We start from the raw sequence: 15,338 nt of genomic DNA, 5'->3' as shown, positions 1-15,338 counted from the left end.
ATTTAAGCCTTTTCTAAATAAATGTCTGAGTTCTTAGAAACCATAGGGTGTAAAATCCAACTATCTGAGAATATATTAATAGGCAATGGTTAGTATTTTTTACCCTCTGTGTTCTTCCTTGGAAATTTTACTTTTTAAAAATGATTTCTAAAGTAAAATATCTGAACTTTTATAAACGTTTTCATAGAACTCCCTAATAAGCTTTGTGGAATCTGAGCATATTATAGGATGATGATACTCAAAGTTATTTTTATAAAGTCTCTTTTTAAATGAAATCTTAACCCAGAGCACCAATAAATAAAATGCACAAAAGTGGAGATTTTTCACTTGTGGTTTGGTTTTTGAGTGCAACTCAAATGGGATCTGGAAGACACTTGAAAAATCACTGATGTCAATCCGGTAATAAAAATGACTTCTCAATAGGTAGCTGGAGTTAAAGTACTGAGTTTTTAATAGTGTATACTGTCATCTTTTTCATTTTCTGTTTTTTGTTTTTTAATTCTCTTTGGTTTAACAGGTACCAGGTTGAATTAGAAAACCTAAAAGATGAATATGTAAGGACACTTGAAGAAACAAGGAAAGAAAAGGTATTTCCCTTCGTGATCACTCACCTCTTAGGGCTTACATTAGAGAATGGTTGGGGATGGTAGCAAACTAATGAGATAACAAGATGAAATGGGTGATGCCACTGCTTTTGGAACTTGGTCTTTAGTAGTGAAACAAATATGAGTTTCTACTTCCTGCTTCTAACTTTGGGATTGACTTATTATCATGGCATGAATCAGTATCACAGAAATTGTCTAACTTTATTTCTCTCCATTAGACACTGTTGAATAGTCAGTTAGAAATGGAAAGAATGAAAGTTGAACAAGAAAAGAAGAAAGCCATTTTTACTCAAGAAGCAATAAAAGAAAAGGTATTGAATTTCATTTTTGTTTGTTTTTGGTGTAACCATTTAGTAGATGCTGTGATTAATCTTTTTTGTTGAGATGGAGGTTTGCTTTTGTCACCCAGGCTGGAGTGCAGTGGCTCACTGCAATCTCCACCTCCCAGGTCCAAGCGATTCTCCTGCCTCAGGCTCCCGAGTAGATGGGGTTATAGGCACATGCCACCATGCCCAGCTAATTTTTGTATTTTTAGTAGGGACAGGGTTTCACCACATTGGCCACTCTGGTCTCAAACTCCTGACCTCAGGAGATCACCCGCTTCAGCCTCCCAAAGTGCTGTATTACAGGCGTGAGCCACCGCACCCAGCCATGTTTTTTAATTTTAGCTATGCTGTATAATATAAGCTTGTCCAACCTGTGGCCCTGGTTGGCATGTGGCCCAGGATGACTTTAAATGAAGCCCAACAAAAATTCGTAAACTTGCTTAAATCATCATGAGATTGTTTTCATGTTTTTTTTTTTTTTAGCTCATCAGCTATTGTTAGTATATTTTATATGTGGCCCAAGACAATTCTTGTTCTTCAAATGTGGCCCAGGGAATGAAAAGATTGGACATTCCTGCTTTATAAGTATCATTTTTTCAATGTCTGAAATCAACATAGTGATGAATTCTATTATTATAATCAGTGTCCTGCTCGGAGTGGACCGAAAGTAATTTGAGTTTATCCAAAGAGATCTATGATTTCCAGGACTTGAAATTGCCCCTTTTTAAATGAATTTACTCATCTCTCACTGAAACCAGTGCACTTCATTTGGCCTATAGGCAGTTAAGGAGTAAATCTGGCTTGCCTGCTTTCTGGTTAATGAGGGTAATTTTTCTAAAATGAATTTTCTGAGGCTGGACTTGGTGGCTCACACCTGTAATCCCAGCACTTTGAGAGGCTGAGGTGGGTGGATCACTTGAGCCCAGGAGTTGAGACAAGCCTGGCTAACATGGCAAATCCCCATCTCTACTAAAAATATAAAAATTAGCCAGGCATGGTGGCATGAACCTGTAATCCCAGCTACTCGGGAGGCAGAGGTGAGAGAATTGCTTATACCCGAGAGGCAGAGGCTGCTGTGAGCCGAGATTGCATCACTGCACTGCAGCCTGGGCTACAGAGCAAGACTTTTTCTCAAAAATAAGAAAAATAAAAATACAATGAGTTTTCTGTATTGAAAGAATTATAGTGTACTTGGAGTTAGCATAATATATTTAAACTACTTATATGTAAATTTAAATTACCTATTGAACTTATTTGGAATTTTAAAAATACATTAAAAATAAAACGGATAAGCCAGAAATTTTATGGTTTTTAACACTCATCAGTAATTTTATGTTACAGAAATAGGTTTAACTGATAGTATTTTGTATAATATGAAGCTTAACAGAAACACTCTCGTTCCATTATAAAAACCCAACAAAGTACATTATTGTAATAAATGGGTCCTGTGATGATCTAACCAAGTCTATCTACAGTTTTAATTAGTATATATTGTACTTTTTTCTTTTTTTTTTTTTTCGTTGAGACAGAGTTTCACTCTTGTTGCCCAGGCTGGAGTGCAATGGTGCAGTCTCGACTCACCACAACCTCCACCCCCAGGTTCCAGCGATTCTCCTACCTCAGCCTTCTGAGTGGCCAGAATTACATACATGTGCCACCATGTCCGGCTAATTTTGTGTTTTTCGTAGGGACGGGGTTTCTCCATGTTGGTCAGGATGGTCTTGAAGTTCCTACCTCTGATGATCTGCCTGCCTCAGCCTCCCAAAGTGCTGGGATTTACAGGCATGAGCCACTGTGCCCAGCCAAATATTGTACTTTTTTTTTTGGAGATGGGGTCTTGTTCTGTCATCCAGGCTGGAGTGCAATGGTGTGATCTCAGCTCACTGCAACTTCTGCCTCTTGGATTCCAGCTATTCTCCTGCCTCAGCCTCCTGAGTAGCTGGGACCACAGGCATGTGCCCCCATACCCAGATAATTTTTTTTATTATTTTTTAGTACAGACGGGTTTCACCATATTGGCTGGGCTGGTCTCGAACTCCTGACCTTGTGATCTGCCTTCCTTAGCCTCCCAAAGTGCTGCGATTACAGGCATGAGCCACTGCACCCCGCCCAATATTGTATTTTTGATAAGACTTGAGAAGTCATTTTATGGGAAAATTAGAATGAATCTTTAAAAAAATTTTTTTCTTTATTTGATTGTATTGAATTCCTTTGTAGTTTGGCCTTTTTTAAAAGATTAAATCTTTATTCTCATTAACCCTAAAAAATGTTCTTTCTTTCTCTGCTTATCTCTTTGCTCTTTAATCTGAACATAATTTTTTTTTTTTTAACTCCCTAAGGAACGTAAGCCATTTTCTGTTTCTAGCACTCCCACCATGTCACGCTCAAGTTCAATAAGTGGTGTTGATATGGCAGGACTACAGACATCTTTTCTGTCTCAGGTGATGTTTTATTTTTATATGTGCTTAGTTCTTAGAATAATAATAAAGGAAATATGCAAATGTCAAGATTGTCTGTCACCACGACTTTGCCATTCTATAGACAATTCATCCGAATACTTGTGGAGGAGTACTAATTGTAGTGAGAGGAAATATGTGGATGATTTTCTGCCTTTGAGAAAGTTATAATCATTTAAAGCAAAAATTGACAGAACCATTTTTGTTCAAACCTGGTAATGGAACACAAGCTATGATAACCAAATGACTGTGTGTGCTTTCTTAATTAACATAGGATGAGTCTCATGATCATTCATTTGGACCAATGTCTGTATCAGCAAATGGAAGCAACCTTTATGATGCTATAAGGATGGGAGCAGGATCTAGCATTATTGAAAACCTACAGTCTCAGCTAAAGCTAAGGGAAGGGGAAATTACTCATTTACAGGTATTGGAAAAATTAAATTTGCTATGGAAGTAAATGAAGTTTTGGGGCCCAATAAATAGCACTCTTCATTTCCATCTGAATTCTGAGCAAATCGAGAAACAAGATTACATAAGTGGCATGTGTAGCCCAAAATGTATCACATATATCAATGATAAAGGCTAAAAAGGGAGATTAGCTAAGGAAAACAGCCAACTGAACCTGGCTGATTGCCAGAATTAGGCAGATTTGGCTGATTTTTCACAGGAAATGCTGGGCTGGGGCAGGCATCCCATGTGTTACAACCTGCCTACATAAGACATAAGCATCTAGGAGCAGAGAATGCCTCCTCCTTTCAAGCAGCTCTTTCCCAACAGGATAAAGGGAAGTTGCTGAGCTGAGAATGCCTGTTCTATTCAGATTTACCTCCTGGATAAGTTACTCCAAATCCCCCGGGAATGAAGGAATAAAGGGTATGAGAGATGTTAGAACTGTAACACCCTGTATATGGGAGGAAACAACATGAGTTGTTGAGGGAGCATCCTCCCATCTTAACCTTTTTGGCTTTTAAAAAACTTTGTGCAGTCAGAAATGTTAAAATGTTTTACAGGTTGAGCATCCCAAATCTGAAATCCGAAATGCCCCAAAATCTAAAACTTTGAGTGCTGACGTGATGCTCAAAGGAAATGCTGAATTGAGCATTTTGGATTTCCAGATTTGGGATGCTCAACCAGTAAGTACATAATGCAAATATTCGAAAATCTGAAACAAAAAAAAGAAATTTGAAACATTCCTGGTCCAACGCATTTTGAATAAGGATACCTCTTTTCACTGTTAAACACAGTACACTCAGAAGTAGGTAAAATTTCTACTCCCATTATGTACTTTTAGTTATATGAAAATATTACTCTATTAAAGAACTTGAATTGGCAAAAAGTAGATCAGAATAATCTTAATCTCAGATGTTTGTATAGCCGGTATGCTATACAGGGACCTAATTAATTTCTTTGTTAGTGATGAAAGCCTCTATCGATACAACCTACACAGGTAGGGCTATGTTAAAGTATGTTTTTATTTCTTTGGGTTCTTTTAGTAATTTAGAATAACTGCAATATATGTCATTTCCTTAGATTAGAAAAAATATATGCTTGCATGTTTTCAAACAAATAATTAGATTTTCTTCTTTATCTCTGTTGCATAGGAAACCTTATAAATGGTATACCTCTTAGGAAAGTTGGGACCTGTTTTCTGCCACTGTTTCCTTTACTTAAAGAGCTAGCTCAAGGTTATATGTTGACATGTCTATTTAAAAATACACACACATTAAATATTTTTATATTAGCGGGAGTATTAAACAAGATATATTTTGATTTAAACTATTTTGTGGTGATGCTTCTCAGCTAGAAATTGGCAGTCTAGAAAAAACTCGATCAATAATGGCTGAAGAACTAGTTAAATTAACAAATCAAACTGATGAACTTGAAGAGAAGGTGAAGGAGATACCCAAACTTAGAACTCAGCTAAGAGTAAGTATTCTTCACTTAAGGATGAATTTAAGATATTTTAGTTCATTTGCTTTAATCTCATGTTTTTAGTTTATATAAAATGCATATATGTATGCGTTAGTGATTTCTTTGAAAATTAAAGAGTATTAATATTTGAGCAAAGAACTTTAAAAATGAATCTTTTATGTCGCTTATGTCATTACATATTCAAAATAATTTTCACAATCATGTTTAGTATAGGAAAAGAACTATATTTCATTTGGCTAAGCTTCATTTATAACATTGAACTTTTGATGTTACGTGTATCATCACAATTATCGTATCTGGATGTTAGAAGACACTGTTAAGCCATAAATGAGAATGTATTTTCTTTTGATCTTTCCTCTGGGCTAAATGCCAGGTAATACTTATACCACCATGGAACAAAGAAACTAAATTTTTAATAAGTGTGCTTACATTAATGGGAGAAAAGCCATGTATGGGGAGAATTGTAGATTTAGTGGAGAGAGAGGGTAAAATAGATAGCTATCTAGCTTGGTTTTTTTCTTTAATTTTTTTTTTGTTTGTTTTTTTTTTGCTATTTATTTCAACATAGACTGGACTGTGAGTTTAATTTTTAAAAGAGATGAGTATATGCTTTTATTTAAATTGTAGTAGTTTCATTGTTGACCTCTATGGCAATATAAAAATTAAAGATGTTCTGTGTAGTTATGTTAAAAATTGTAAACATACATTTTGCAGGATTTGGACCAAAGGTACAACACTATTCTGCAGATGTATGGAGAAAAAGCAGAAGAGGCAGAAGAACTTCGATTAGATCTTGAAGATGTAAAAAATATGTATAAAACTCAAATAGATGAACTTTTAAGACAAAGGCTCAGTTAACTTGTGAGAATTTAATTCCTGTCAAACTGAATGTAAACATTTAATATCTAAACATTTAATGTGGACTTCCAATAAATTCTTTTATAGAATTAGAAAATGAGATTTACTGTAGAGTGTAAAAATTTTTTAAAAAATTGTTTTACACTATGTAGTAATATTTACAGTTAAATTATTTTGTGCAATATTTGAACTTTATTTTTGAAACTATTCTTTAAAGATTTATTTTTTAAAGCATTCTTTTTTTTCCTTGAACAGCACAGAGATTTATTACTTTATCCTTATATCAGTATGGCTAGGGAAGAAGAATGGTGTTCATATATGTATTGCAGATATACAACTAGTAGTTTCTATAATTTGTGTTTTTATATATATATATATAAAGAACATTTAAAGAGTAATGTTAACATACTGAAACTTTGAAATCTTTCACATTTAAGTTTTCAGCATATCTTAATTATTACTCATGAAAATGTACGTTAAGTGTTTAAGTAAAAAATTAATCTGTGGTTATTAAATTTTAAACTAACTTTTTTCCTTTAAAAGTAAGTCACACTGACACTGTCTGAAATTTAAAGAGTGAGTGATTTAAACTTAAAATAAATTTTGGTCTGAAAATTTATTTCACTCAGCTTTAACAATTAAGTCTGTATAAAATGTGGTACCTTTTGGTACTTATCCAGAGAAACCTGTACATATTCAATGTTACCTAGATGTAATTGGATAGTAGAGAAAATTTATTTATAATGATTTTGCGATGGCATCAATAACATTTAAATGACTTTGAAGAGGCATTATTTTACTACCCTATAAAAATAATCAAAAATAATAAAGTTCTTAACGTAATTTACTCTTTAAAAATTACCTGTTCATATTTTGTAAACCCATATTTTTAGCACATTTAAAAATAAATGTTTGATATAACCTAATATTCATAACAAAATAGAAAAATTATAGGAGTTAACTTGAATTTGGCATTTTATAATTCTGTGTGATTTATCATTTTATTTTTTCTTGAAACTTTAAACACAAGGAAAGCATGGAATAGCTTTTAAAAATAGCTATGCCTTCTTCCAAATGTTATTTTATTCAAAAAGGTAACCAGGCTGTGTTTTCAATCTGTGAAATATTTTGATGCATTTTATTACTGAAAGTTATTTAACTGCCTTTACTTGCACATTAAAACTCTCATTTACAGCTGGGTGCCATGGCTCACACCTGTAATCCCAGCACTTTGGGAGGCCGAAGCGGGTGGATCACCTAAGGTCAGGAGTTCAAGACCAGCATGACCAACAGTTTGGTGAAAGCCCGTCTCTACTAAAAATACAAAAATTAGCCTGGCATGGTGGTACGTGCCTGTAATCCCAGCTACTCGGGAGGCTGAGGCAGGAGAATTGCTTGAACCTGGGAGGCAGAGGTTGCAATGAGCCAAGATTGTACCACTGTACTCCAGCCTGGGTGACAGAGCAAGACTCCATCTCAAAACAAACAAAAAACAAAACAGAAAACTCTCATTTAATTTGTAATTCAATTTTAAACACTAGTATTTTGGAGTATAGCTAGAAGTAAGCCATCTCGAAGAATTTGGAGAGTTTTTCAGGGCAATTCAAATGACCTCATTTTTGTTCTGTTTGTATTCCAGACAGTGTTTCTGTCGTTGGATCTCTGATTTGTAGCATTAATAAATGTTCTTGCAGTGTGAGTCAAATACATAGAATTAATTTTCTTTATTTTAGTGGTAAAAAGCAGTCTAATAGATTTTTGTCAGCTTGACTTTTTTTTTTTTTTTTTGTAATATTCAAGGGCAGAATGACAGGACAGATAAGCAATAAGAAATGTATAGAATTAGAAAATACGATAGTTCCCTCTTATCCATGGGATATATGTTCCAAGACCCCCAGTGAAAGTCTGAAACCATGGATAGTATAGAACCCTTGATATATTGTTTTGTCCTATATATATATATACCTATGATAAGGTTTTATTTATAAATTAGACACAGCAAGAGATAATAACTGAAAGTAGAACAATGCACTGTAATAAAAGTTATGCAAATGTGATCTGTCTCTTTCTCTCAAAATATCTTATTGTACTGTACTCACCTGTAATCAGAGTGTGGTTGACCATGCGTAACTGAAACCATAGAAAGCAAAATCATGGATAAGGGGAGACTACTGTATGCGAAATGTAAGTTACAAAATTCTGTGAAGCATTTGAAACTAGAAGTTTTGAAGTAGTCCCTTTAAAATATCCATTAGTAGAAAAAACTGCAGTTGCAGAGAAAAGATTGCAATAAAACTCTTTCCTAAACCTTTCAATTTTATAATATTAAACATTCTTTTTTCTGAATCCTTATGAACATAAATAAGATCAATTCACTGAAAATTTTAAAGTGTTTTTGAATTTATTTAAAAATGACAAACAGCTATTTAAGTTTCTGGCTATATATTACCATATATTACTCTTACCTACAAATAAATAGCTCATACACTGATCATATTTTGATTGTTATACACTCAGATCTCTCAATACTTCTGTAAGTTAAAGTGAACTTAAACAGTTTCTTGAAAAACTCCAGTAGGTGGCAGAATACCTATTGAATATTCGTTGCTATACTTTGCTGTTTTCTCATTAAAACATCTCTACCCATATTCTAGCAAAATAATAATATTTCAATGGATAGGAAAATGATTTGCAATTAGATGTTTCCATTCTTGAAAGAAAAAAGCTACTGCAAATAATAACATTTTCAAGAATGTAAAAAATGAGTAAATGAAGGAAGGTTGGTTGGTGATTTATAGACAGTTAAGCACAGACTGTAGGTGTCCTTCCAATTCTTGGGAGGCTGAATTGAGTCTACCATTTCTTACATTTCTTTTACTTCTTTTTTGAGAATTGCCAGTTGTACAGTTTAGCATGTGGAATGTACCAAATATATCTATATTGTGACTTAAGATATTCTAAAGTGGATAACTTCTGACCTAGGAAACGAAGTTTGCAGTGAAGTAAGTGAAAAGAATGTTAAGGAAAATTTTTTTCTCCATCTCTTTAGTTGGCATTTATTGAGAGTTTTATTTCATTGTTTATTAAAAGTATGTGATTTATAGTATTTAGAAAATAGAAAAGAAAATAATTGTAGATGTTTTATCTTGTTTTAATACTGTATGTTTAGTATGTATACATTTATGTTCTAGTGTATCATAATTTTTCATTTTCATTAAAAAAGTGAATCCAGTTTTCCCTATTCAAGGTCCATTTTAAACTATAAAATCTTTAATCACATATTTTGTAAAGGGCTAAAAGTATGATTTAAACTACAGATTGATACAATATTTTAATTCTAAATGAAAGATAATGTAAATAAGCATGGATCTGATTGAATAAAGATTTTAAAATAGTAATAGTGTATTTCATTTTTAACAAAATTTATAGTGGTCAATAGCAATGAATGAGGAATGAATATTGTTTTATGAAAATATAACTTGTTTACATTTGAGATTAATATTTTAAGAAAATGAAGATAAGCCTTAATTTTCTATAAGTTATTAGTATTAATATTATTAGTTTTAACTGTAGTTTTTCTTTCTTTCTTCTTTTTTTGACAGTCTCACTCTGTTGTCCAGGCTGGAGTGCAGTGGCACGATCTCTGCTCACTGCAACCTCTGCCTCCCAGGTTTAAGTGATCCTCCTGCCTCAGCCTCCCAAGTAGCTGGGATTACAGGTGCACGCCAGCATGCCCAGCTAATGTTTGTATTTTTAGTAGAGACAGGTTTCACCACGTTGGCCAGGCTGGTCTTGAACTCCTGACCTCAAGTGACCCTCCCACCTTGGCCTCCCAATGTGCTGGGATTATAGGCATGAGCCACTGTGCCTGGCCTGAAGTGTAGTTTCTCTAATGAAGATGTATTTTTGGAAAACACAGTTCTAAGAATTTACTTATGACTAGGTGATCTCTACCCATATTTTAGCAAAATGGTATTTATATTTTAATGGATAGGAAAATGATTTGCAATTAGATGTTTACATTCTTGAAAGAAAAAAAGCTACTGTAGGCTGGGTGTGGTGGCTCACGCCTGTAATCTCAGCACTTTGGGAGGATGAGACGGGCGGATCATGAGGTCAAGAGACTGAGACCATCCTGGCCAATGTAGTGAAATCCCATCTCTACTAAAATACAAATATTAGTTGGGCGTGGTGGCGTGCACCTGTAGTCCCAGCTACTCGAGAGGCTGAGGCAGGAGAATTGCTTGAACCTGGGAGGCGGAGGTTGCAGTGAGCTGAGATGGAGCCACTGCACTCCAGCCCGGCGCCTGGTGACAAAGCGAGACTCTGTCTCAAAAAAAAAATTTTTTTTTTTTTTTAAAGCTACTGTAAAGAATTATTGGTTTCAGTTTTTAATCTTAAACAATATCAAGACATTCTTCTAAAAGTCTTCTTACATTTGTGTATTCAAGTAATAACAGTTAAAGTAAGTTATCCTTTATTTCTGAGTTCATATTGCTTTGATTAAGCTCTAACTTTGGTCCTTTCAAGTACTTTTATTCTATTGCCTTTATACATATGCATTTTACCTTTTAGCAAATTAAGATCTTTTTACAAGATAGACTGGAAATTAAATGCCTTTCTTGTTAATACTTAAACCCTTTTCTCAAAACAAAACAAAAAAAATCAGAATGCTTCAGTAATTCACAAATATGGTAAAGAGAATTTACTTTTAGAACTATCTGGAATTCTCCACACTGCCCTACTCCCAAGTAGGCTAAATTTAATATTTAGAGTCGCAAATAATATTAAACAAGAGAGTAATGGCAGGTTTTTCTGTTTGTTTATTATTAAACATTCTTGCATTTACAGATATGGGCACAGCACGCTAGATGGAGGTGTTCCTTTCATTTTTATAAAATGCCATGCCAATTTATCTCTTTCAAAATTACAATCTTATTTTTAAAAATTACATACTGTTCAAAAATCTGTGGTCAGGTGGGAAATAGGAAGCATAGTCTTTTTTTTTTTTCTTTTTTTCTTTTTTTTGGAAACATAGTCTTATTTTGTTCCAAGCACGGTGTAAGGAATTCACTTCTGTAGGATTATAATCCCATAATCACTGTTCTGAAATCCACAAAGCTCTAAAAAATCATATATATTTTAATACCATTTGTTGTTAAATCCACGTTCGTGATAAAGTCTGCACTGCACTGACCTAGGGTTATGTATAACTTGGTGTGAATACTCATACATTTTGCTGTAGAAATATTGTGTGAGATTATGGGATACTGACCCAAGGCTCAGTAAGGGTATTAACTTAAACGATGGGCATATGTATTCTATTCTATTTTTTTCCTTTTTTTTTTGAGACCAAGTCTCGCTCTGTCACCCAGCTGGAGTGCAATGGCGTGATCTCGGCTCACTGCAGCGATTTTCCTGCCTCAGCCTCCTAAATAGCTGGGAATACAGGCTCATGCCATGACACCTGGCTAATTTTTGTATTTTTAGGACAGACGGGGTTTTCACCATGTTGGTCAGGCTAGTCTTGAACTCCTGACCTCATGATGCACCAGCTTCGGCCTCTCAAAGTGCTGGGATTACTGGCATGAGCCACTGCGCCAGGCCTTAAACTATTTTTTGAAGTTAAGGAACACACAGGGGCCCAAGGATTTTGGAAAAGAAAGTGTGTACTCACACTTGATCATCAAGTCAACCTTTTAAAGTGGATGTCATTATCACCCCCATTTTTAAAAATAAAGGTTAAATCCCAGTCGCGGTGGTTCACGCCCGTAATCCCAGCACTTTGGAAGGCTGAGGCAGGTGGATCACGAGGTCAGGAGTTCGAGACCAGCCTGGCCAATATGGTGAAACTCCGTCTGTACTAAAAATACAAAAGTTAGCTGGGCATGGTGGCGCGCCTGTAGTCCCAGCTGCTCGGGAGGCTAAGGCAGGAGAATTGCTTGAACTCAGGAGGTGGCGGTTGCAGTGAGCCAAGATCTCGCCACTTCACTCCAGCCTGGACGACAGAGCTAGAGTCCATCTCAAAATAATATAATAAAAATAAAGGTTAAGTAACTTGCTCAAGGTCATATGGCAAAGTAAGTGGCAAAGCTGGAATTCTAATTTGTGCAGTTTGGCTCCAGAATCCATGTTTTGAATCATTAACTATGTGGTGCAACTTTTCTTACTGCTTTTCTGTAAAATCATAAGCATATAGATTAGTTATAGCAAAAATTTATTCATTAAAAACTTCAGACGGGGCGCAGTGGTTCACGCCTGTAATCCCAGTACTTTAGAAGGCTGAGGCGGGCGGATCATGAGGTCAGGAGATCGAGACCATCCTCGCCATGGTGAAACCCCATCTCTACTAAAATGCAAAAAATTAGCTGGATGTGGTGGTGCGCGCCTGTAGTCCCAGCTACTTGTGAGGCTGAGGCAGGGGAATCGCTTGAATCTAGGAGATGGAGATTGCAGTGAGCCAAGATCGTGCCACTGCACTCCAGCCTGGCGAAAAGAGCAAGACTCTGTCTAAAAACGAAAAACAAACGCCAGCACCTTTTAATTATGGTCTAACAGTTGGATATATCAGAGAACCGTATACTGTATTCTGCTGATACTGTTAGCAATCTATAAGCTATCCAAAATGTCAAAATGTGAGCAGCAAAGTTGTAACATATTTAGCAAACTTGTAATGCAATGTAAAAGTTCTGACTATACAAAATTTCAAGAATACACAAAAGTAGAATGAACAGTATCGAGAATTCCCATATACTCCTCAGCCATCAACAGTGATTGTTATGGCCCTCTTGTTCATTTATACCTCACTTGTGCTGCTTTTTCAACCCTTCACTGATTATTTTGAAGCAAATTTCAGACATATGATGTGAACATATTCGCATATGTAACTCTAAAATTTAAGGACTTAGAAAATCACCATGTCACTATCACACCTAAAAAATTAACCTAATTCCTGATATTGAATATCCAATCTATATCAGTATTTTCTCAATTGTCTTAAATAGTTTTTTAAAGTTAATATGTTTGAATCAAGAACGAAATCGGCCGGGTGCAGTGGCTCACACCTGTAATCCCAGCACTTTGGGAGGCTGAAGCGGGTGTATCACCTAAGGTCAGGAGTTCGAGACCAGCCTGGCCAACATGGTGAAATCCCGTCTCTATTAAAAATAAAAATAAACTAGCTGGGTGTGGTGGCATGCCCCTGTAGTTCCAGCTACTCAGGAGGCTGAGGCAGGAGAATCGCTTGAACCTGGGAAGTGGAGGTTGCAGTGAGCTGAGATTATGCCACTGCACTACAGCCTGGGTGACAGAGTGAGACTCCGTCTCAAACAAAACAAAACAAAAAACGATATCAGGTTTACTCATTGTAGTTTGTTGGAGTTGTCTCAATTTTTAAAGCTATGCAATCTTCCATCTCTGTCTCTCTTTTTCTTAATTCTTGGAATTTCTATGAGGTTTCTTATTTGTAGAAAAAACTATGTTATTTGTCCTATAGAGTTTCCCTCCATCTAGATGTTGATTTAGTGTGTTCTGCCTCCTGTGTTTAGATCTAAAGGCAATAATTTTTCAACAAATATACTTCATTAGGTGGAAGTGTGTTCTTTCAGCAGGAGACAGATAATGTCTGAAGGTTTCTCAATAGTGATATTGAAATCATTGATGAACACTTCTTGAATCTATTAGTTCATAGAGCTTGTGGAGTGATAGTATTTGTCATTTCTTTTTCACTTAGTAGCTGGAATATTTCTGTAAAAAATTTACTTCAGTTATTTCATTACTTCCATCATATTTCATTTAGGAAAGACAGTGTGCCTGATTCCCTTTGTTTACCAGTTTTCAGAATAAGAGTTGGTTTCCTTCTATCATTAAAAATGGACAGTGATACATTTTTGGTTTGCATGTTTGGTTGATTGGTTGTATCTGATATAATTATTTAAATATATCTGTGCTTCATCCCATTACAGTTATCTTTATTGATGTTTTAAATTATCCTATCTTTGGCCAGTAGGAAGGTTTTCAAAGTGGTTCCTGAGTCCTTTTGATATGACCCTAATAGCCTTTTGATTGCTTCGGTGAGTCCTGATGTAAGATGTTGCAGGCTACTGGTTCAGACCCAAGATCATCCATTGTTCTATGGATTCAGTGTTTCTTTTAATGGGAAATGGTTTGTAGAGATCACAGTTTGAGCACAAAGGGGTGCTTCTTCCTACTGGGTAGCTTGTATCTAGGCCTTTTCAATGGAGCATGTAGGAGAGACTTGTGTTTAAAGATTAACCATATTATTATTTTATGCATGCATAGTTTTACAATGTATGGATAAACCATAGTTTATTCAACCAGCCTTCTATTGGTAGACATTCGAGTTTTATGTCAACTTGAAGAAAATAACATTGATATTTTGGAGAGAAATTCTATTTCAGAATGGCTGTTGCAGTTAGACTCAATCTCATGTTCAAGTTTATCATATCTGTTCCCTGTAAGTCTGAATGACCATTCAATATGTAGCTGTTTAAAATAGCACCATGTAGCCAGGCGTGGTGGCTCACACCTGTAATCCCAGCACTTTGGGAGGTTGAAGCTGGAAGATCACTTGATGCCAGGAGTTTGGAAACCAGTGCTAGCAACATAGCAAGAACCTGTCTACAAAAAATAATAGTACCATGTAGATGTCATACTAATTTGAACCTTTTTGTATGTGACAAAAATAGGATGGTAGCAAGTAGGCTGAGGAAGCTTTTTTTTTTTTTTTGAGACAGGGTCTCACTGTGGCCCAGGCTAGAGTGCAGTGTCTCAATCATGGCTCACTGCAGCCTTGACCTCCCTGGGCTCAAGCGATCCTCCAGAGTAGCTGGGACTACTGGCATGGGCCACAGTGCCTGGCTGGAGGAAGCATTTAAAAAAATTACCATCCTTACTGTCCTTATTAGTGTGGGATGGGTGAAGTATGCAAAGTAATAATAGAGCAGCAATTCTGTTACAGGAAAGGGATCCCCATCCAGACCCCAAGAGAGGGTTCTTGGATCTCCAGCAAGAAAGAATTCACGGCAAGTCTGCAGTGCAAAGTGAAAGCAAATTTATTAAGAAAGTAAAGGATGCGCATCGATGACAGACTGGACAGGGAAAATGTGGCACATATACACCATGGAATATTATGCAGC

At 35.6% G+C, this 15,338-nt stretch overlaps 1 protein-coding gene across 3 annotated transcripts in view; it reads left to right on the top strand.

The window, feature by feature from the left end:
- TMF1 (TATA element modulatory factor 1) overlaps nt 1-9,578 on the top strand; it is a 33,239-nt gene extending 23,661 nt beyond the window's left edge. Inside the window, exons 12-17 of one of the 3 annotated variants that reach the window (XM_021666764.2) lie at nt 518-587; nt 824-916; nt 3,271-3,372; nt 3,662-3,814; nt 5,191-5,316; nt 6,037-9,578. In XM_021666764.2, coding sequence (XP_021522439.2) covers nt 518-587; nt 824-916; nt 3,271-3,372; nt 3,662-3,814; nt 5,191-5,316; nt 6,037-6,180 — 688 coding nt within the window. In that variant the 3' untranslated portion in view covers nt 6,181-9,578. Of the gene's footprint in view, nt 1-517; nt 588-823; nt 917-3,270; nt 3,373-3,661; nt 3,815-5,190; nt 5,317-6,036 lie in introns of those variants that run through there. The other 2 variants (XM_064361892.1, XM_064361893.1) reach the window with 2 other exon arrangements.
- Nucleotides 9,579-15,338: the final 5,760 nt, after the last annotated feature.

This window comes from Aotus nancymaae, unplaced genomic scaffold, assembly GCF_030222135.1.
Source record: "Aotus nancymaae isolate 86718 unplaced genomic scaffold, 86718_ANA_hifiasm-v0.15.2.pri h1tg000046l, whole genome shotgun sequence".
NCBI lineage: Eukaryota > Metazoa > Chordata > Mammalia > Primates > Aotidae > Aotus > Aotus nancymaae.
This window is presented reverse-complemented; position numbering and strand designations above follow the sequence as displayed.